Consider the following 23,316-nt stretch of genomic DNA (forward strand, 5'->3'; position numbering starts at 1 on the left):
CCACAGCTTCTACCAAAACTAAAATCTCAAAAAGGACAAGAGAAGTGGCTATTCAGTCCATCATTCCTTTTCCGACTCTTTGAAAGAGCTAATAAACAAGTTAAGGCAGATTTGGAAAATCTATTAAAATTTGCCTGCTGAAGTGTGCACCATGGCATGTGTTAAACAGTGGTTCCCAACCTTTTACTTTCCACTCACATACCACTTTAAGTATTCCCTATGCCATAAGTGTTCTGTGATTAGTAAGTGATTGCTTAAGGTGGTATGTGAGTAGGAAGGGAAGGTTTTTTTTTAATTAATTTTTTATTTGGAAGGGAAGGTTGAGAATCACTGCTCTAGACCCAATTATTACTGAAATATTTTGCTTGAAATGTGCAGTTATGAAACTGTGCACATAACGAATCAATTTGGAATGATTAAAACAGTGGTTTTCAAACTTTTTCTTTCCACCCACATACCACCTTAAGCAATCCCTTACTAATCACAGAACACTTATGGCATAGGGAATACTTAAAGTGGTTTGTGAGTGGAAAGTAAAAGGTTGGGAACCACTGTGTTAAAGGTTGTGGGAGAGAGAACAGAACATGCCCACATTTCTCCTCTGCTATGTTTCCACTGTGCTCATGGTCTAGAGTTGCTGGACTGAGGTTCAATGTGCTTTAACAATGATGCCAAATATCTTCAATTAATATTCAGCTCTTTTCCTAACGACATGGAGATGTCATGGATTTCATGAAAAAGTTGTTACTCTACTTTCAAGATAAAACATTTGTGAAATACTAATGAAGTGACAAGATCTTCAAAAAAAATAATTAGTAAACTAAAGCAAATCAATTCCATTCATATTTTTTTTTCAGTGTTTGCTGCAATTACAAAATGTGTAATTATGAAATCTGGTTTTCCAGTCAGGTCCTATCTGAACTCTACCTTCTACAATTCTATTAATTAAAACATTGTTGACTCCATCTTTCTAAATCATCTTTATAACACAGGTCACAAGACATGGTAGCCAACAGCGACCCAGTGAATTCACAAAAGGGCAACATTATGTCAAACACAAACATCTTCAAGTTTTTTTTTCCATTATTGAGAAGACAAAAAGAATGCCAACTGTTGATGAAATGTGACCCAGGTAACCTGAAGCCTCTGGCACTGGGAGAAAGAAGGGGTTGGGGAGAGGAAGAGAATCAAATCAAAAATTACCTGAGTGACTAAAAATTTGGTGACACGTTCTGGCAAGCGGCTTTTCTCACTGGACAGAATCATTTCCAGCATGTCTCCGTGGAGTTTCTCCATGACGACAAAGACTCTCTCAGGAGTTTCAAACATGCATTCAAGATTTACAATTCCTGGATGATGAAGGTTCTAAAAATGAAGATTATTTTATTAGCTTAAACCAAATGTATTAAATGCTAGTTACAACAGCCTCAAATCTCTATGAAAAATTAAGACCGTAAGCAGCATTGATGAATAGTTACCATCATCTCTGGTGTGACATCAACACAAAGCGCTGCTGTTCATGCAAAGAGGTAGCTGTGTATGAAATGGACGTAACTATAGGGCAGGTTTAATGGCATTTGTGCATGGACCTGACCAAAATTAGGGAAATTTTACTGGAGATATGCAAGCACTCTGTACTATTAGCCTGGATTTTGAAGCTACTACTTACTTTCCACAGACCCTAAGACTGAGGTGCAGTCCTACATTGTCCCAAACCTCCATGCATCAAGGCTTGCACACGTCAATGCTGTCACATGGAGTCAGCACAAGATTTGCCCAGCTGAGCTGCTTGTCAAAGCCATTGCCAAATGCTCTTGAATGTCACAGACATTCAATGAACATTCATTAAAAAAATGTAAAAATTTATTTAAAATATTCAAATTATTCAATAATATAAATTGAAAATAGAGCTCAAATATAATTGAAACTCAAAATTGAGAACATTTAATAAAATAATTCAATAAAATATAAACTTTTTAATGTTCACCCATGCCCCTCACAGCTATTTCTTGGCATTCAAACAAATGGAAACCCTTTTCTCCACAGGTTATCCGGGACGGATTCTCAGAATTAGTGCTGACATATTGCTACAATATGCCTCCACAAAGAGTCAGTACTCCGAAGCACATTTTTGAAACCTGCTCTAAACTGGCAGCAACTTTGGCACGTGCGCGTTCAGGTGGAATCCAAAGCTAATGTTGGGGTGAAGGATAACTGTGCAGCCTAGGAGAGTTTTTAGTTCGGCAAAATCTGGGTTATTATAATTTTCACCGTAGATCAATGAGCCTGGCTAGGTCTGTTTACTCATCGAGGTGGTCAATGGTTTAATTAAGACAAGTACCAAGAACGTCCTAGAAACACCAGATGGAATTGAAAACAAAACAGGGAATTTTCTTCAGCAAGCTATCTAATATTCTGCCCGCTCTTCTGTTCATCCCCATCTCCTGCAGTGGGTGGCCAGCACCCATCACCTCAGCATGAGTCATCACGGTACTGATTAGAAGGGCGGAAAGTGGAGCAGTCAAAGGGAGATTATGACCTGAAGCACCCGTGGGCTGGTGCAACGGTGGTGGTCAAATAAAACATCTTAGCACTGTGTGGTAGATCGTGGGCTTTTAGCCATAATTTCATGCAGATAATGTGATTTCCAATGGTTATGTGTGTGTGTATATAGGCATTGTGGGAGGGAGGGGGAGGAGACAGTTGTAGGGAAACTAATATCATACTGACAATTAAACATCATCACTTGTCATGTAAATTAGCACCTTTAGAGCACCTACATGCAGAGTGCATGTTTTATTTGAGTAATGAATACAGCATCGTAGCAATTTATACAAAGAAAAAATAAAATCATGATGATCTCAATTTTATCTTTATATTGTATATCGTGCACATATTTACTGAACTAGCAGCTCACTTGTAAAAATGTTATTTATTCAGGTAAGATCTTTAAAATATCAGATAAAATAATTCATTACAGTAAGGTTTGCTCTGGTAATTAATGGCAATTAGACCTAATTTCTGCACTGACTCCCAGATGAGATGTGATCGAGGTACAGCAGTTTGTTGGTCCCAACTCAGTAAAGCTAAGGAAATCAATTTACCTGGTGCCTTACTATATTCTGAGGAACTCAGAGAATGCTTTGAAGTCCATGACTTACATTTTAAAGTGTGGTAAGTCTAGAGCCTTCAGGAAAGCACAAGTCACTACGGTTATGTAGGCAAACATGGCAGCTAAGTATGTGCACAAGAGGGCTTCAGTTAAGTAAATGACTGGTGTTTTTGGATGGTGATAGCTGAAAGGTCATTATTGGTGAAGTTGTAGAGACTGAATAGTAGCAGAATATACAGGACCTCTTGTTTAGTGTTACATCCAAAAGATAATGGGTCTGGTCTCACTGGACCTAACCCGTGCCTCAAGGTCACACTTGCCCTTCAAAGAGGAGCAAGACAGATGGTGTTTGGGTCACAGGTGGCAGAAAATGAATCGCCCCGGACAATCTTCATGGCCATCTGCCAAACTGACAATTCATGTTTCTGATAATTGGAGACATTTAGAGTAACAGTGGAAACACATTTAATGAAAAAAATAATTTAAATGAAAATCACTTAAACATTCAAGTTTAGAAGTTAAAACATTAATATTAAATAAAATTGGGTGGGGAAAAAAAAACAAATCACTTTTTGCCTGAAGGTCAATGAAAGAAGCATTAAACATTGTTTCCAGGATGCTTCAAAGCAAGGTTGACAGAGCCCAGGCTTTTCTCTTTGGTGTGACCAAGGATGAGAGGTGACTTAATAAGATAAGATTATTAGGTAGAGTCGACAGCTAACACCTTTTTCCTGTTGCAACAATAGTAAATACCAGAGGACATCAGTTTAAGGTGAATGAAGGAAAGTTTAGGGGAGATGTCAGAGGTATGATTTTTACACAGAGATTGGTGGGTGCATGGAATTGGATTGCTGGAGGTGGCGATGAAGGCTGGTATAATAGAGACATGCAAAAGATTCTTAGACAGGCACATGGGTGTAATAAAAATAGAGGGCTATGGGTGTGAGGTAGGGAAAAATAGATTATAATGGAGTAGATCTACATAGGTCAGCACGATATTGTGGGCTGAAGGGCCTGTACATACATACATACAGACAAATATACAGCACAGTAACAATTTACACCCACTTAACCTACACGCCTGGTACTTTTCGAATGGTGGGAGGAAACCAGAGTCCCAGGGGAAAACCCACACAGACATGGGGAGAACACACAAACCTCTTACAGACTGCGTGGAATTCAAACTCCAGTCCCGATTGCTGGTGCTGTGAAGGCGTTTCGCTAACCGCTACGCCAACAGTGCCACCCTATGCTGTAATGTTCGATGGTTTGTGAAAATGAAAGGCCTCGAGAGATGAGTATCTCAGCTCAGGACAATATGGTGTGTCCACATCTGACCAACAATTCCACACTTTGTCACTGCAGTGCGCAAGCTGAGTCAAAAATGCACAGTACATACGCAGCAGCTAAAGCCAGCAATTCTCGATGCAATCGGCGCAATACCTCCACCAACAGAGGTTCAGCCTATAATTATTGGTGGAGGCGTGCTCTAAGCCAAACAGCCTTGACTTAACTAGTTTTAACTTCCCGCTAGATACACCTTTGAGAGCATAATCAATCAGTAGGTATTATTCAATCATTTTACATTGTAAATTATAGCCCTGTAACAGGCCCTTTCGACCCAATTATACCCATTTGATCTACAACCTCAGTACGTTTTGAAGGGTGGGGGGGAAGCCAGAGTACCTAGAGGAAACCCACTCAGATACAGGAAGAATTTATAAACTTCTTACAGACAACGTGGGATCCAAACCCCAGTTCCTGGTGCTGCAGCATTAAATTATGTTTCAGCTATTTTTGCTTTGATAAGTAGAATGTCCATGCAATTTCATTTCAATTTATTTTTTTACAATCATAAAGTGATTCTTATCTCATCAATGTGGACAGAAAGTTGATAAGTTAGAAGTAAATCTAGTGACCATCTCGGAAAGCACTTATTTTGCATGATAAATACTCAGTGGTTATGTCTGAATTCGTCATCAGAGAAGATACATGAACATTTATATTTCCTACCTGAAGGATAGCAACCTCGTTGCGAAGTTGGCTCTCCTGTTTTGTGGGGAATCTCATTTTATCAATCACTTTAATTGCCATATCCCTTCCAGTCTTCCTGTGTTTCCCTGCAAACACACAACAATTACAACTTTTTCTTCAGAGAATATTTATTATCCCCACCAAAAAAAAACCATGGTGGATTTATTTCAATTCAAACATTGTAAAAGGTTGATTTGAGGATCCTTGAGCAGAGTCAAGACCAGGGAAATACAAGGCCCGTGTCTTAATACTTGAAGTACTAGATTATAATTTTTCAGACTAGTTCTACTTTCTGAAAAACACCCCATGTGCATCACAAGTTGATAATCAAATTCTAAGTTTACCATCCAATCCAGAGATATTTTTTGTTCTTTGAATTCATTTTGGGTTGCTACCCAACTGATTTGAGGATTGCAGTCTTCATAAATTTTTCAAATAGATGGATTGGAAATAATCTCAAAGTAATCAATTTTAAAGATTTCTGAGAAACCATTTAATGTGCCTCAAAAAAATCCTGGGATGTGTGTCACAACTCTAAATAAGAGATCATTCTGAACTTGAATCGGGACTTTTAATAGGAGCCGTTAAAGAAGCGACTTAGTTGCAGAGCAAACAATGAGAAGCTGGAAGGGTTCCACGGGTCAGACAACATCCATCTGTTAAAAATGAGCTGGAGTTCTCCCAGCTCCACATTCCAGATTAGCAGTTATTGTGTAGGTCTTGTGTTTTACTAATTGTCATGATATTTTTCCCCCAAATTTTCTTTCTTCCCTTCCATATATTTAACGAATTAAACAACGTTAATATGACAAGCAAAACATTCCCTAATAGTAGGTCCCTGTTTCATGTGTGTATGACCCATTCAGGCATGATTAACCTCACTGTACATTCTCTTTGGAAATCAATTAGTGGCTGTGGCAGAGGTCTTGTATGCCCACCAAGATGGCCTTACCATAAAATCAACCGAAGCCAGGTTGGCCTTTCATATCCAGAATTTACTTTGATCCCAATCGTCGCAAACTAGTCGGAGTGACCTCACAGATTCTGTCAACTTGCTCAACACTAATGAGCCGTGTACAATCAACTTCCAGCAAAAAGAGAAATGTGTGTAACTTTCAGTTTTGAGGGTAAAAGAAACAGGGAAGTAGCAAGTGGAAGTATTCACAATTTAAAGTTTCACTTGAGCTATGCTTATACAGTTATGCTCATTGAATACTGAGATGTTCAAAATTATCGCAGCTGAGATGGTTCCAAATATAAACACTGCTTGGAAAAAGTCAGTAACATTGACCAGGAATATTGAGTGACTTACCCCCATATACTATTCCAAATTGCCCTGAACCCAGAACCTCGTCAGCAAAGATCTGGTATACAGAACTGATGTCCTGCAATAAAAATAGTGCAACGTTAAAGCCAAATTGACGACTGATTATTTTGTGATTATCTGTTCCTTCTGTTCTGTCCTCTTAATGACATGTGCCTGTTAATGGACAAATTGTGGGTGCCTGCCAACCGTCAAATAAAGCCAATGTAAGGAGGCAGAAATGCCAAGACTAAACGGAGTGAAATATCTTTGCTTCCTATGAACTCTGCAAGACCGGCTGAGTTCTTCCATCATTTCTGTGTGTTCTTATGCTAAGACTAAACACCAGAGCATATTTATCACCTTTGACACGGGAGCCAGAAGCTTCCCAAGGCTTACTAAATAGGAAGATATTGTCAACAGCTCGGAACTTAGAAAAGGTACTCTTTGAACTTATTCACTGAGAAACTAACATTTTACAGTGACCTCAATGTTGAAATTATTTTGGATGTTGACTGCAATATTACTCATCAAACTTTGACCACAGTGTTGAAAGACCCACGCCTAGACACCAATTTACCAGCAGAAGCACTGCCGGGGAGGAAAGATAAAGATGAGTGCAGCCAGGAAACAAAAACCCATATTTGTTTTACAGTTCAGGTCTTCATGACAGAGGGCTCCAGCATTTGTACTGATTACAGAAGTGAAGTTAGGCAAATTTAGTGAAGGGCAGAGCAGGGAGAGGTGGGATATGCAAATGTTCTACCCAGACTTTCCTTGGATTTGCGCTGGAGCCTCAGAAAATTCACAAAATTTAAATGTCTAAATTTTAAATTTAGATATACAGCACATTATCGGGTCCTCTCAGCTCACGAGCCAGTGCCACACTATTGCATCCAATTGACCTACAACACCCATGCAGCTTGAAGGATGGGAGAAAATTGTAGCACCTGAAGGAAACTCATGCAGAAATGGGGAGAACATACAAACTCCTTACAGAGAGCACCAGATTTGAACCGAGGTCGCTGGCACTGTAACAGCATTACACTAACCACTGCACTAACCATGCTGCCCGGGGGCTTCTGCATGAATTCTACGTCTGATGTTTCCGTGGTTACCCGCCACTCTCCTCTCAAAGCCAGAAAGGGCCATCAGGTACCTGACAACACATTCCTTTAAAAGAGGCTATGTATCAGGCTACTTGCTGTTCTTTCAGGGACCCAAATGCACAGGAAACAGTGAAGGAAATCCAATAAAATCCATTCCTTCTTCATCCATTTGAGAGGAAGCTGAGATCAGCCTTAATTATCTGCCCCGAGAAGGTGGCGACCACTGCAGTACGTTGGTAATTAAGAGACAACTGAAGGATTTGGCAGCACATCTGTGAACTGAAGTTGTACAACAATCCAATACCCAGTCTAATATTATTTAGACAAATCCCAGATTGTTTGCATAAAAGAATTATAAATTTCACATTTCCCATGGTAAAATTTTAATCCATCTCCCAACTATTAATTATTTTAATTATTTTTTTAAAAATAATGAACAAGGCGAGTTTAAAAGGAACCTGGAAGGTTGGACCATGGAGTGTTTAAAACAGATGGGAGTGGGTCTCAGTGAGTTTCTAAAGTGTGTTGGAATGAGGCCCAGGTGAGTTTTTGAATGTGTGGGAAAGGGGCACTGGAGAATTTAAAGGGCGGACTGGAGACATTCCTCAGTGAGCCAGATATGAACCAGTTGGGTTTCACAACTATCAGACACCAAGTTATTGAAGCGTTAGTGGCTCAAAAGAAGTTTGTGTTTTTATTTATTAGCTTTTACTTCTTCCTCACTTGTTCCTAAAATGCAATATCTCCTAATTTTGAAATATGATTAAACGTGCTGATGTCAATTGAACCACAGAAATTAATACAATCATGTGTTTAAAATATTCTGTCAAACAGTGGCAAATTTCCATACCCTCTCGCTGCGCAATTTCCCTACCCTCTCGCTGCGCAATTTCCCTACCCTCTCGCTGCGCAATTTCCCTACCCTCTCGTTGTACAATTTCCCTATCCTCCTGCTGTACAATTTCCCTATCCTCTCGCTGAGCAATTTCCCTACCCTCTCGTTGTACAATTTCCCTACCCTCTCGCTGAGCAATTTCCCTATCCTCTCGCTGTGCAATTTCCCTATCCTCTCGCTGTGCAATTTCCCTATCCTCTCGCTGTACAATTTCCCTATCCTCTCGCTGTACAATTTCCCTATCCTCTCGCTGTACAATTTCCCTATCCTCTCGCTGAACAATTTCCCTATCCTCTCGCTGTACAATTCGCCATGCAAAACAAAAATTCATCATCCATGATTGTAATCAACAAACCTTTTAGAGGAGGCATATCACAGTTTCAGTTGCAAGAAGCACTCATAAGGCATTGCTCGCACTACATGTGGATTGTCTGAGTTATAAAGGTCTGGTATATGTTTAATGCCTGTGGCCTGAAAAGCTCTGCATCAATTAAGTGCAGAAATTCCCAGACATGCAACACTGATTATCTCTTCGAAGTGACACGGCATGCAGGCATAATTTTGAGATTCATCAGGTAGCATCATGGAAAATTGCTATGATTCATGCAGTTTTTACACCATACCCCAATTTTATGTTATTTTCCTCAAATTGGCCATAACCTCCGCTATTTTGCCATACCAGCCATGAAGAAAATGATGCTCCTGTGTCCCTCCCTTCCTCCCTGCTTTGTCTACCAATCCTCACCTCCCTCTATCCAACTCCTAATAAAAGACCAGGATATTCTAGCACTTACAGTTCTGGCAGTTTCTGAAGATGCAAACTTAGCACAAAATCTCAGGCACAACAAGGCTCCCAACTGTTATGTGACTATTCTCTTTTTTTTTTAATGTGTATTCTAATTTTATTAAACAGTTATACGCATCATGGTTTGAGGGTTTTAAACATTTCAAAGCATAAAGATGAGATGCAGGAAAGATCATGGAGTAGTTTTGAACTTTCCTCCTCAAGCCCTAAATCTTGGTACAAGTATCAGTCGACAAGATCAGTGTCATCGGTATAAATTTAGCTGACAATGCCTCTTGGCCCACAATTTCCTCAAAAGGTGTGAGACCCACAAGCCTAGTTCTTCACCTTGAAGTTGTAACAAGTGAGAATGGAACAAGTGAGGCAGATCAATAGTCAGGGTAAGTGATACTGAACCTTGTGATTTCAGGACAATTATGATTTTTTTAAAGAATTATCTTTGTAATGAGGGCGACAGGTTTATATGGCACACTCTGTCTAACATCTCGAACTGAGCTTTATGTCACTTCACCTCTATGCTCAATTGTAGCTGTCACTCATCTATTAACAATATTCTGAATGAAAGTTGCTATGTTTGGCTTTGAAAATCTGAAATTAATACAGACAATGTCAGAAATACTCAGCAGGTCAGGCAATATTCACAGACAGAGAAACAGACGATGCCTGACTTGCTAAATATTGCCAGCACTGTCTGATTTTTGATGGTTTCAGACCAAATGATGCTTATTGATCAGTGATCATCTGTCTAATACTTTTTTAAAAATTCTACATCGAAGCGTGGACTTCTTTAAACATACAGGAAAGATATCAGTAAGATTGAAAAGGTGCACAGAAGATTTACTAGGATATTGACTGGACTTCAGGAGCCGAGTTTTAGGGAAAAGTTAAACAGGTTAGGACTTTATTCCCTGGAGTGTAGAAGAATGAAGGGGGATTTGATGGAGGTATTTAAATTTATGAGCAGGATGGACAGAGTAAATGTAGGTCGGCTTTTTCCATAGAGCGTAGGTGACATACAAACCAGTGGACATGGAATAAGGGTGAAAGGGGAAATGTTTAGGGGAATATTAGGGGGAAATTTCTTCACACAGACAGTGGTGGGAGTGTGGAATGAGCTGCCAGCTGAAGTAGTGAATGCAGGCTCAATTGTAATATTTAAGAAGAACTTGGACAGGTACATGGATAGGAGGGGTATGGAGGGCTATAGACTGGCTAGTGGGACTAGGCAGAATAATAGTTCAGCACAGACTAGAAGGGCTGAAGGGCTTGTTTCTGTGCTGTAATGTTTTATGGATCTATATAAAGAACGAAACAATACATTTAAAAGATTAAGACTTTCTGATAGTTGCTGCTCTACAATTTTGTTCTTTCAACCATTTATTGTCTTTATGCCTCTTGGCTGAAAAGTTCCCAGTTTATATTTTTGGATACAATAAATTATTGGAGCACTCAGGGAAGTATAAAAGCTGAGTAACACATGAAAGTCTGAAGACACAAGACCTGAGCCTCTCAGCAGGTCAAACTGTGCACCTTAATGCAGCAAAGATAAAGAAATATAACCAACATATTGGTCATACCTTTCATCAAGGTATGAGCAAAATGTTGGCTGGCGCCCAAACAAAGAAAGTATAAAACCTGACTTACCACATTTTCCTGGACTTGACAGTTGGATACAGAGATGCTGAGAGACAGGTCTTCTTTGGAAAGAATGAAAAGGAGGGTCTTAATAACTGGAGAGTTTTGGAACTGAGATTATTATTCAGCAGTAGAAACATCTGAATTACTCAAAATATCTGATATGCACTCAGATGGGTCCCTATTGTTTATTTTTTAGTTCACACAAACCTCCGCCAATTCAGCAATCTAACCCCATCAGCATATCTTTCTACTCATTTTGATTGCATTGATCTAAAGCAACTCATTACTTTTAATCATTCAGCTTGAAAATAACATTTCAGATCTCAAGTATCCAAAGGTAAAAACTGATAACAATCAGATGAGAGAGCATTAATGGAAAGAGAATCAAAATTAACTCTTTAGGACTGGGACCTCTGATTTATATCAGTTTGTTCCTGAACCCAAAACATTCAACCTTCCTCTTTTTCGACCTGCTGTTTCAAGCATTTTCTATTTTTTATTCGTTATTGAGTATTTACTGACTACAATTGAAACAAGTATGATTTTAAAAACGGACAAGCTGTGATTGATATAAAAGTAAAACCTATATTTTTTATTCCTTGCAAATTACACAGAACAGAGTTCAAGTTCATTGTCACATCCATCAAGACGAGGTGGTAAAGGCTGTTCTGCAACATCTCATACATATAACGTGGACATTTTATACATAGTATTGTACAAGTAACAGTACAAAAATGCAGAATTACTGGGAGAGATCAGTTGGTACAGAGAAAAGGCAACATAATTTTACTATTTCGAGGTTCATTCACGAATTTGATAATGAATATGGCAGCCGTGATCTCATGCTTGTGAATCTTCTTCCTGCAGAGGTTGGGTGGGGGGGGAATGAAGAGAATGTGGCTGGGGAGGGATGAGTCTTTTAACATGCTGGCTGCTATTCCAAGGCAAACTTAATGGAGGGGAGGGTGGTATGTGTAATTGCCTGAGCCACATTCACAGTCTTGGGTGGAGCAGTTCCTGAGCCACCCAGTGATGTACCCAATAGCGTGCTTTCAGTGTTGTACTTGTAGAAATTGTTAAGGGACTGCTTGTGACATGGTAAATTTTCTCAGGTTTCTGAGGAAGTAGAGGCATGGATATGCTTTCCTTACAAAGGAGAGGTGAAGGGATCACACTCCAATCCTGATTGACTGGTTCATGGTGGAGAGGGTTAGATTCTGCAAGTTGCTGGGAGTCCACATGTAGGAGAACCTCTCCTGCAGCTAGCACATCAAGACAACCATGAAGAAGGCAGATCAACACCTCTACTTTCAAAGAAGCCTGAAGAAATTTGGCATGTCATTGAAAATGCTATCAAACTTCTGCAGATGTACAGTGAAAAATATCCTCACTGGCCGCATCACCATTTGGCATGGTGAGTGGAGTCCCCAGGAATGCAAAAGGTAAGTGGCAAACCGAGCAAAGTCCATTATGGGTACAGAACCCCCATCTACTGAAGACATCAATGTGAGCCAAAGCCTCAAGTGGCAGCCAACAACTTAAACATGGTCAAAATCTCTATTAGCTTTAGGCAGAAGATAGAGAAGCCTGGAGTCCAACATCTCAAGGTTCAAGAACCGTTATTAGCTAAGAGCTATCAGGCACTTGAACATCCCCAAACTACCCTAACCACATGCTAGTTTGGAACCACCAAAAGATTTGTTTGCAATATTGAAACATCACTTTTTTCTTGCATTAACTACAACTGTGAATATCTATCCATCTATTCTTTTATATTTGTTCTCTCTTTCTCTGTCATGGCATATTGTGGTAATTTAATTTTTACTTCTGTAATTGATGAACCTGTATTCCTGCAGCAAGAAAGAATTTTGGTGCATCTGTACATTGCACTTATCGATATCCTCTCATTGCTCATTCTTAGCCATTGCATTGATATGGGTAGACCAGGACAAGTCAGTGGAGATGTTCACCCTTAGAACTTCAGTCTGTCTACTATCTTCACCTCAGCACCATTGATGCAGGCCTGGGAGTCAGCTCTGGCCCTCCTCCAGAAGTCTATAGCCAGTTCCTTGGTCTTGCTAACCTTGACTGTTTACTCTAATTGTGGTAAAGTTTGATGCTGAATGCCACGCCCACATTGTCACATTCAAGGATAGTTTCTTTAAGCTCATATGAAGTTCCAAAAAACAATGTGAACTTGCAATAGGGACACCTCAATTGGTTAAGTGCTGTGCATCAAAGTACATTCAGAATAAAAACAAGTGGCCAAACCCACTTCAATATGGGCCCAAAAAAGTGAAGCCACATTGGCAGAAGCTCTTCACAAGCCCGTAGAGTTAGACAAAGGAGAAAGCAAGAAACAACAGAGGCACATCAGTCTCGCCTCACTGTTGATGCTTCCAGACATGCAAGGAGCAGGCGGCAGGAAACAGAGCAGCAGTGATATGCCCGTCTCAGTACTCAGTTTATTATGAAGCCCTTAGCTGAGAATTGTTTGTCCACGTCTTGCCAGAAGTCAACTTTGTTTGAACAGTCCGTCTCTGTTACAAATCATAATAAATGTTGTTTTTGAACAAATATATTTATGCAGAATTACCATGAAGTTTTTTGGGTATTTTGATTCAACCATGTAGTCAACAACTGAGTGTTTTATTTCCCAGGAAACACTGGGTACCCTGCTAGTAATTTCATAAACTTCTACCAGGATTTCCCTCAGCCTCCGTCATCCCAGACAAAACAACCCAAGTTTGGTCAAGCTTTCCCTCCAATTAATCCTCTCTAATTCAGGCAATTTCCCAGTGAGCCACATCTGCACATTCTCTAAAGCCTCTAAATCCATCCTCTAATGTGGCATCCCAAAGCATAGAATACTCCAAATGATGCTTAAACAAAGCTTTATACAATTTTAACATCACTTCCTGACTTTTAAATTACACAAGAAAGCCTGCAGACATTGTGATTGTAGTTTACACAGAAGTTCAGCAAGTCAGGCAGCCTTCTTTAAGTAGCAAAGATTAAGATAATGTTAACAACATTTTGAGCCTGAGTCCTTCATCAGGTATGAGCAAAAAGCAGGCAGGTGCCTGAATAAAATGGTAGGGGGAGGGGCAGGGGGAGGAGCACAGGCCCACAGGTCATATGGGAGGGAGGGTACAAAAGAAAAATCCTGGGAACTGATGGGGGGGGCGGTGCAAAGGGGACTAGCTCTCTGAATGGACAGTTAGAGTTGGAGGAAAGGAGGCAGAAAGATGGGGAAGAGAGTCAGTTAAGGAAGGGGCCTAACAGAAACCAATGAAATCGATGCTAATATCACCCCAGACAGAACGCTAGGTGTTGTTCCTTCAATTTGAGGTGGGCCTCAGTTGAGCAGTGCATGAGGCCTTGGACAAACATGTCGATGTGGCATAGGGCACAGAATTGAAATGGTTGGCCGTGGGAAGTCCCCATTATTGCAGCAGACAGAGCGAAGGTACTCAACAAGATGATCTCTCAGTCTGCATCCAGTCTCCCCGATGTAGAGAATGCAGACAAGGAGGCCATTCCATTTGCTCAGGCAAAAAAACACTCCATGATTTGCTGATTATCTCCAGCATTTTTGTGTAAACTTCCTGACTTTTAAACTCAGCATCCTGAACGATGTATGACATCTTAATAAATTGATCAGGAATGTTGGACAAGGGATAGCAAATGCAATTTAACTGTGATAAGTGTCAGTAAGTTAAATCCAGGTGGACTTGCACAGTAAATGGTGTGAGCTTTTTACCACACAGATATGGCAATGATAATGAGTTTATTGTCATACACATTGTGAAATGTACAGATGCATATCCTTACTACTGCAGCCAAACATATTTGTAAAGAGTAAATATGATAGTAAAGGAATTAAATTAAATTAAAAGAGTCCATAAATACATAAGTTACATATTAAACATTCTCAGCGTGATGGTGGTCCTTCATGATGCTGGCCGTCTTCTTGAGACAGAACTTCTACAATGGATGGGAGATCAGCCGGGGATGGACCTGGCTGTGTTTGCTACCTTCTGCACTCCAGAGCCTTTGAATTGGCAAATCAGGCTTTGATGCAATAGGTAATCTAACAGAGTGGAGGGCCAGCAGGATGGCATCTGCCATTGACCTGCTGTGATGCTAGGCATATTGTTGTGAATGAGAGGTACACTGGGATAGCTCTCTAAAAGTGACAACTCAGGCAGGCAGATTGGTGAAAGAGGCATTTAGAATGCTTGTCTTCATTGGGTGGGATCATGAGAGGTGGTACATCATGAGACAACTGCCCGAGTTAGTGGCGAGTCCACACTTGGTGTATGGTGCAGAGTTCAGTTCACCCAGCTTTAGGAAGGATGTCATTAAGTTGGAAATAGTGCACAAGGATATCACCAGGATGGCGTCAGTACTGGAGGGTTTGAGTTATAGTTGTAGGGGATGGACAGGGTGGGTCTTTAGTCCCTGAAGGGTCAGAGACTGAGAGGTTACCTTACAGGGATTTATAATATTGTGAGGGGCATGGAAAAAGTGAATGCTCACAGACATTTCTTGATCCAGAGGGCAAAAGAATGTTGAGAGGAGATAGATTCAAGAGAAATCTAAGGACAACTTTTTCACTCAGAGGATGGTCCATATCTGGATTGAGCTGCCACAGAAAGCTAGACAAGTGGGTACAATTATGATATTCCAAAGACATTTGGATGGTTGTATGAATAGGAAGTTTAGAAGGATTTGGACCAAATGCAGACACATAGGATTAGCCCAGAAAGCCATCTTGGTCAGCATGTAGGTTTGGGCTGATTCTTTCCCTCTCTATCTATTCCAGTTGGCAATTTCAGCGAGTATGGACACATTCCAAGATCCTTCTGTAATTCAATGCTCCCAGTGGTTCACTTTGATCTTCCAGAGTGCAACACCTCAACCATTCTGGCTTAAACTTCAGTACCAGTCTTCCACCTACACAACCAACTAATCCATATCCTGCTATATCCTTTGACAACTTTCGTCATTATGTACAAATCCACCAATTTCTGTGATGTTTGCAAACTTACCAATTTGTGCATGAACATTTTGATCAGTATCATTTATATGCAACACAAATAACAAATATCCCAGCATTGACCTCTGTGGAGCACCACTGGTCACAGACCTTCTGTCAGAGGAACAGCCCTCTGACACTGCCTTATGTTTAACCCAATTTTGAATCCAATCTACCAAATCATCCATTGAACCCGTGTGTCTTAATCATCTGGATCAGCCTAATATGTTGGACTTTGTCGAATGCCTTACTAAAGCCCATGTAGATAACGTCCACTGACCAGACCAATAGGAGTCAGCCATCTGTATTGTCAATGCTGCTCAGCCATTTGATAAGATAATGGTTGATCTGACCATGGGTTCAGCTCCATTTATCTGACTTTTTCCTCATAACCCTTAATTCCCCTACTCAGCTAAAATCTAACTGTGTGCGCCTTAAATATATTTAATGAGGTTGCCTCTACTGCTTCCTTGGGTGGAGAAATCCAGACTCACTACTCTCTGGGAAACACAGTTCCTCCCCATCTCTGCCCTAAAACATACTCACCCACCTCTTCAAAAGAAGATAATCTGCTCCACCCAAATGTATACTGACTATCCCCAACAAGCCCATGCTTTTCCAAATAGTTGTTAAACCAGCCCCTCAGAATCCCATCCAATAACTAATATGAGGTTGGTGCTAATTTGTTGCATTATCCTTCCTGCCATTATTAAACAAAGGAACAACGTTAGCTACTCTCCAGTCCTCTGAGGCCTTACTTGTGACTAGATAGAAAAATATCTGTCAAGACTTCAGCAATCTCCTCCCATCTCTGTCAGTAACTTGGGATAGATCACATTAGGCCCTAACAGCTTATCCAACTTTATGATCTTTAATAGACTCAAAACCCCCTCCTTCTTCACATTAACATTCCCTAGAACATTAGCATACTCCACACTGATCTTACTATCCCTCGGTGCATCCTTTTGCAAAGTACTCATGAATTGATTCTCTTTTTCACAGAAAATATTCCTTGAGGCCAGTGGATGAAGTCCACCCAAGTTTCTTTCACTAGAATGTACAATCAAAATATAGAAAAAGTCCAAAATTCTAGATTCCAGAAATCTGTACCATCCTGAATCTAGACCTCAAAAACTCTCAGCTTGTGTATTGTGTGAGTGCATTGCATAAGTGCCACAGATGTACTGCCTGAGAATCCAGAAAATCCGGATCAACCCAATCTGAGCTGATTGGATTTTAAGACTTCTACTGCATAACTTATATTTACTAAACAATTTTATTGCTAAAACATCAAAGCATTTCAGAATGCCAATTACTTTAAGCTTGTAATTCTGAAAACAGGAACTTGCATTTCACATCCACGTTATCTGTAGACAGCTTAAAGGAAGATTCATGGCAGTTATGTCTACAAGCAGTAATTGTGAACAAGCGAACTGGAAGACTGAATTTAAATGCTATTATAAGGCTATGTCAGATACTGAATGGATTCAGAGAAAAGTGGAAGAGGAGATGGAACAATGCAGGTAATTCAGAAATAAATACCATATGAAAGTCTACCTAGGGCAGCAAAAACTTGACAGGAACAATTGGGAGCAATGATACCTGGAAACAAATGGACGTCATACAGCTACTTATGTGATTCCATCATTCTGACAGTCAAAGAATCCAAAGTCTGATACTAATAATCTGCAAGCAGAATAAAATTCCCATCAGAGCATCTGAGAAATTTAAATTTAATTAATTGGGTAATAATTCTGGGAAAAAATAGAACTAGTCATTGTGAAGCAAACAGTAAGAATATTTAAGATGGGGCCTTGTACCAGGGTAAGAATTTTATTTTAGACAGGGTCGTTAGATACAGAAGAGGAAGAAATAAATGAAACTGAAAAGCTCAACACATCTGTTGGAGGCGGAAGGGCAGGAAGGAAGGGTGGGCAAGGAGGTTTACCTGAAATTGATACATTTGATACAGTGTTATCTCCAAAGGGCTGTAATGAGGTGCTGGTCCTTTGTAGTTCATTAGGCATTATTGGATCAATTAGGAGTCCAAACGCAGAGGTAAGAGTTGGATGGAAAATTAAAGTGACGGAAGGCTCAGGGCTGGCCTTGTGGACTGAAAGAAAAAGAATGTGGTTTCCCCATTGTAAAGATCACAGCATGAATTATTAAAGCAATTCACTAAACTGGAAGCACCTCACTTGGAGGATCCTGCCTTGCCTTGTAATGATGAGAAGGGTAGCAATAAAAAAAACTCACCTGTTGCAGTCACAAGGAAAAGGACTGCAAGAAAGCGATTAAGGAGACTGGGACTTTATTCATTGGAACGTAGACAACTGAGAGGGGACTTGATGGAGGTATTTAAAATTATGAAAGGAATAGATAGACTAGACATAAACAAAATCATTCCCCTGAGGGCAGGGAAGGTTGGAACAAGAGGCCATGAGTTAAGGGTAAGGGGGCAAAATCTTAGGAGAAATATTAGAGGATGCTTCTTCACTCAGAGAGTGGTGGCAGAATGGAATGTTCTTCCGAATGAGATAGTTGCAGCAGGGTCCCTTCTGTCATTTACGAGAAGGTTGGATGTGTACATGGAGGTGAGGGGGTTGGAGGAATATTGGTGGAGAGTCGGATGATTGAGCTAGTGGATTTGCGGACTCGAAAGGCTGACATGGCCTGTTTCCGCTCTGTAAATGGTTATATATGGTAGGTAGTGTCAGAAGGAATGGTCTCCTGGGAATGCTGAAAGAAGAGGAGAATAGGGTGTCCAGTGGTGGAAGACTGTTGAAAATGGCAAAAATTATGCAGGTTGATTCAAAGAATGTGGGTTATGGTGATGTGGTAGCGAGGACAAGGAGAACCTATCTTTATACTGACTGGGAAGAGATGAGAACAGAGCTCTTTGTGAGAACCATGTCAACAGTGATAGAGGGGAAGCCACAGTCAATGAAAAAGAAAGATATCTTAAAAGTTGCTGGCACGAAGTATGCAATCGCAAGAGATGGACAGAGATGTTGGGAGAATGGAATGAAGTGGAAGGAAGATATCCTTTCCCTGATCATATGAAAAGAATTTCACGATCAAATGCAGTTACTCTGTATCATCTTGCAAGTAGTAAGAGTTGCTCCTGACCTGTCAATTCTCTTCAATAACCTACAACTCCTACAAGAACAAACTGGATCATTCCTATTTTGCAGCTCAATCCCTTCATCCCAAATGTCAATTTCCTGCAACAATGCAGGACTGCTCAAAGGCCAGGATATCTTGGCAAGGTGGAGATATCAAAAGAGAAAAAGGTTTTGCAGAGGAGGCTTATAAACAATGTAGCACTCCAAATTATTACATCTCATATTTCACATTGTAGCAGTTTTCTGTCGCTTTATATTGGGCCAATTGATATGATAGGTTTAGTTTCTAAAATGTGAGGTCAATGGCCAAGAAGAAGGAAAAGGGAAATTTGCAAAGAACAGGGTGTTCGGCTGCAATCGTTGAGTGGGAGACAAGTAGCTGGGATAAAAGCAAATTTTATGGCACAATACATTAATAGCCAAGTAGAGTGGTTCACATCCAGTTTAGTTACCTACTGATATGAAATTGTCAGCTTGAATCCCACTAAGTAGATGGGAAATTCAAGTAACTAAGTGAAAAACTAGTATCGAAATGCACTAGGGTTGTAGGTCAATTGGGTCTAATTGGGCTGAAGTGGCCTATTACCGAGTTGCTTATTTAAATTTTAATAGTCCAGCAAGAAACTGCAGAGTATAAAAACATATATAGTTCACTAACTGTCCTTCAGAGAAAGTAAACTGCTGTTCTTTGCTACATGAGGCCATGTGCTTGACTGTTAGTTGCCTAAAATGGTCTAGCATATTATTTAGTTCAGGGGTCATTTAGGGATTGTCAATAAATGCTGGCCTTGCCCATATGGAAGACATAATATCAAGAACATATAGTAAGGCCAAAGGTGTACTTGAAAGCAGAGTAAAAGTTAACATAAACTTGAGAAACAATACATCATATTTCTTTTGGATTCCCTTAAACCCAACAGCATGAACATCAATTTTAGGTAAATTCTACATCTAACTAATTCTGCTGTATCCATCTCTTCTTTACCTGCTATTCTTTATTTTCTATCGAATCTTCAACTCCACCCATCCTCCAGTGGACTCTCCCTCTATCTGCCTCTCCACCTTCCATCCAAAACCTTATAATCTCTTAGTCCCTCCCCAGGTTCTTCCCACACAAGCCCTCCTGTGATATGCTTGAGGTCTCTGTTTCCTTCTTTAGTTACAATAAAGGGTCCCAACCTGAAACTTTGACAAATCATTTCTACCCATGGATGGTGCCTGACCTATTGAGTCCTTTCAGCTTCTCATTGTCTGCTTTAGATGCCAACTCGCCTGGTCAGAATAATTAAGACCATAAAACATATGAGCAGAAAGAAGCTATTCAGTCATGAACAGATCCGTTTTCCCACTGAGGCTCGCTGCTTGACCATCTCCCCATATCCTTTGATGACCTGGCTAAACCTCATATCCTTTGATGACCTGGCCTCCACAACTGCCTGCAGCAACAAATTCCACAGATTTTCCACTTTCTGGCTGAAGAAATTCCTCTGTATCTCAATTCTGAAATCCTGTAATTCTGAAGTTGTGTCCTCTTGTCCTAGACTCTCTCACCACAGGAAATAACCTTTCTGCATCTACTCTGTCCTTGATTTTCAATATTCTAATTATTTCACTAAATCCCAACTCATATTTTAACCCTTTCATTCCTGGAATCATCCTAATGAACCTCCTCTAAACCCTCTCCAATGTCAGCACATCCTTTCTCAAATGAGGAGCCTAAAACTACTCACAATACTCCAAGAGAGGTCTCACCAGTGCCTTGTAGAGCTTCAACATCACATCCCTATATATATATTTGACCTTGGAGAGTACGACTCTTGTGGGCATGGCTTTGTAAAGTTTAGTTGGATTCAAAGCAGTTCAAACTTGCTCAGGATTGAAGTGAACAGTTAAGAGAAGATAGAGCAAAATTATAAGATGGTGAACTCCAAGGCTCTGGGTTGGAAAGAATATTTGGGCAGTGGTCCAGAGATGAAGAGAATGGAAAGATTTTCAGTGAGGGAGTATCATCTGGAATATGAGCAAGAAAATTACTTGAATGTTTAAAGGAGCCTGATGATACACATAATGTAAATAAAATTGTTTGTTGTTAATAATTCAATTGTAAATTTTCATTGAGAGAGCAAAAGATGTTTTGTCAATGGATGATATTAATGGATAGGAGGAAATGCAGGGAGATCAAATTGCTTTTCAATTCAGTCACAATCTTACTGAATGGCAGAGCAGTCAGGAGTTGCCTAGAGAAGGGTGAGTTCTGACCAAAGCAAAAGTAAAGGTTGATGAGTTTTGCAGTATTAACAGAAGGGGAATGAAGTTGGGTGAAATGAGTCACTCTTGCATTTAACATCCTTTCCCAGTTCTGGACTCTTCAAAATTTACCATTCTTCTAATTCAAATCAGATAGGGTAAATTGGAAAGCCAGCATCTGAATGATTCTTGTGGTACGTTGTGGCTGACTGAAAAAAATATCACCCTTTACTCGGAGAGCAAAGGGAACATAATGACAGCAGTAGTGCCTTAGGCCCGTTCTGCCACTCAGAAGATTCTCTCTGTGATAACTCCCTGCACTTTTTCCCATATTCATTAATAGTCCCTCGGTCTCTGTGATTTAAAATTAACAACTACCCTTGCACAATTGGCATTTGTACAATTTCTAGCTCCCTCCAATGTTAAACGTACAGATAATTTTATTACTCCCACTTCAATCTTGTAACCTTGAATTTTTCCCAAAATAGTTGGAACCGAATCCGATTAAATTTATCCTGAAAATTCAAGCACGGGAAATCAACTGGTCACCCACACCCCCAACCCATTAACCATCAAAGAACCTTTTAGGTCAGACAGGCATAAATGTCTTTCCACAAACATTCTGAGTCTCTTTAATTAACATAGTTTTCCAAATATTCTGCTTTTTAATAGATGGAAGCAAGTTCCCTGCGACTGACATTAAATTCTTTGTCCTGTAATTACTTGTATTGCCCCTTACTGAATGTCTGGACACATCTAGTTCAGAGCATCGAATCCATCATTAAAGTGCTTTGTGGTTAGACAATATTCACATTACCAGGCTCTACTGAATTCTACTGCACTATGCAAATAAAGGTCAAATTTGTTTGCTCTTGCTTCCTTCCTCTCCCCATTTCTTTTGTGGCTTTGACAAGCTCTGGTAGAAAAAAAATATTATATGTTCATTTTCTTGAGTGGAGGAAGTGGTGTGTGTGGACATAAACCAAAATTGGAGGCAGCAAAGGATGGAAGAAAAATAATTCCAAACAAAACAAATATTAAGTGGATTAGTGAAAATAGCTGACATTCATGCTTAATGAATTACATTTCTGTAAAATTTTATTAAAAGTGCACGAAAACACAATCTGCTTCCAGTCCAGCTTTATTAAACTATTGCTAAAAATAAGCTACCTATTATTTTCATCCAATCTTTTTGTTTTGATATCAAGTTTATTGTCATCTGATTGCACAAGTACAACTCGACGAAACAACATTCTCCGTCCTTGGTGCAAAGCATGCAGGCACACAGCATACATAACACACATACAAAGAGTACACATGCAAGACAAGTATTCGTCTACACAAACAAACAAATAAATAAATAGATATGGCTTCAAGAATATGAGAGTCTCAGCTAGTTAGTGCGAGTGGTTAATTTGGTCGTTCAGTATTCTCACTGTTTCTTGGGAAGAAGCTGTTTCTCAGCCTGGTGGTGCTGGCTCTGATCCTCCTGTATCTCTTTCCTGACATGAGTTCAGTGTCGAAGTGGTTTCCAATTGTCGAAATGAATTAGTGTTTGATAAGTTGCATGGGCATCACATTTGTCATGGAGCCAGACATTCCCTAATAGACCAAAGTTCACCTTTCACTTGGTAAGTTTCAAAATCATTTCCAATGGAGGCACGTTCTCGGATTCAAACCACAAAGTGAGGGTGACAAGGGCACAACCTCTCACCTTCCATTTCTTAATCAACGAGTTATTGATCTGACTCCACAAAAATTAAACAGATTAAATCCTGGATATCAGATTTTTGTTTTAGATGTAGATCTGAGATTGGAACGTTCTTGCATTCAACTTTTTTGGTTCGGGATAGATAAATTTTTGGAATGAATCATGGGGGTCAAATTCCCACAGGATCCATATTAAGGCCATAAGGCCAAAATTAAAATGAATTTCTATCAAATTGAATTTGTGTTAATTGCTTTAGCAGTTCTAGGAAGTGTATAGCAATATCATGGAAGTCAGAA

At 39.9% G+C, this 23,316-nt stretch overlaps 1 protein-coding gene across 2 annotated transcripts in view; it reads right to left on the minus strand.

Moving 5' to 3' along the window:
* Window positions 1-23,316, minus strand: part of prkd3 (protein kinase D3) — a 384,168-nt gene that overhangs the window by 10,954 nt on the left and 349,898 nt on the right. Inside the window, exons 12-15 of one of the 2 annotated variants that reach the window (XM_069930973.1) lie at window positions 10,903-10,952; window positions 6,459-6,531; window positions 5,126-5,232; window positions 1,204-1,365 (exon numbers count right to left, since the gene is read on the minus strand). In XM_069930973.1, the coding sequence (XP_069787074.1) occupies window positions 1,204-1,365; window positions 5,126-5,232; window positions 6,459-6,531; window positions 10,903-10,952 (392 nt within the window). Of the gene's footprint in view, window positions 1-1,203; window positions 1,366-5,125; window positions 5,233-6,458; window positions 6,532-10,902; window positions 10,956-23,316 lie in introns of both variants that reach the window. The other variant, XM_069930972.1, reaches the window with a different exon arrangement.

Source organism: Narcine bancroftii, chromosome 4 (genome assembly GCF_036971445.1).
Source record: "Narcine bancroftii isolate sNarBan1 chromosome 4, sNarBan1.hap1, whole genome shotgun sequence".
In the NCBI taxonomy this organism is placed as follows: domain Eukaryota; kingdom Metazoa; phylum Chordata; class Chondrichthyes; order Torpediniformes; family Narcinidae; genus Narcine; species Narcine bancroftii.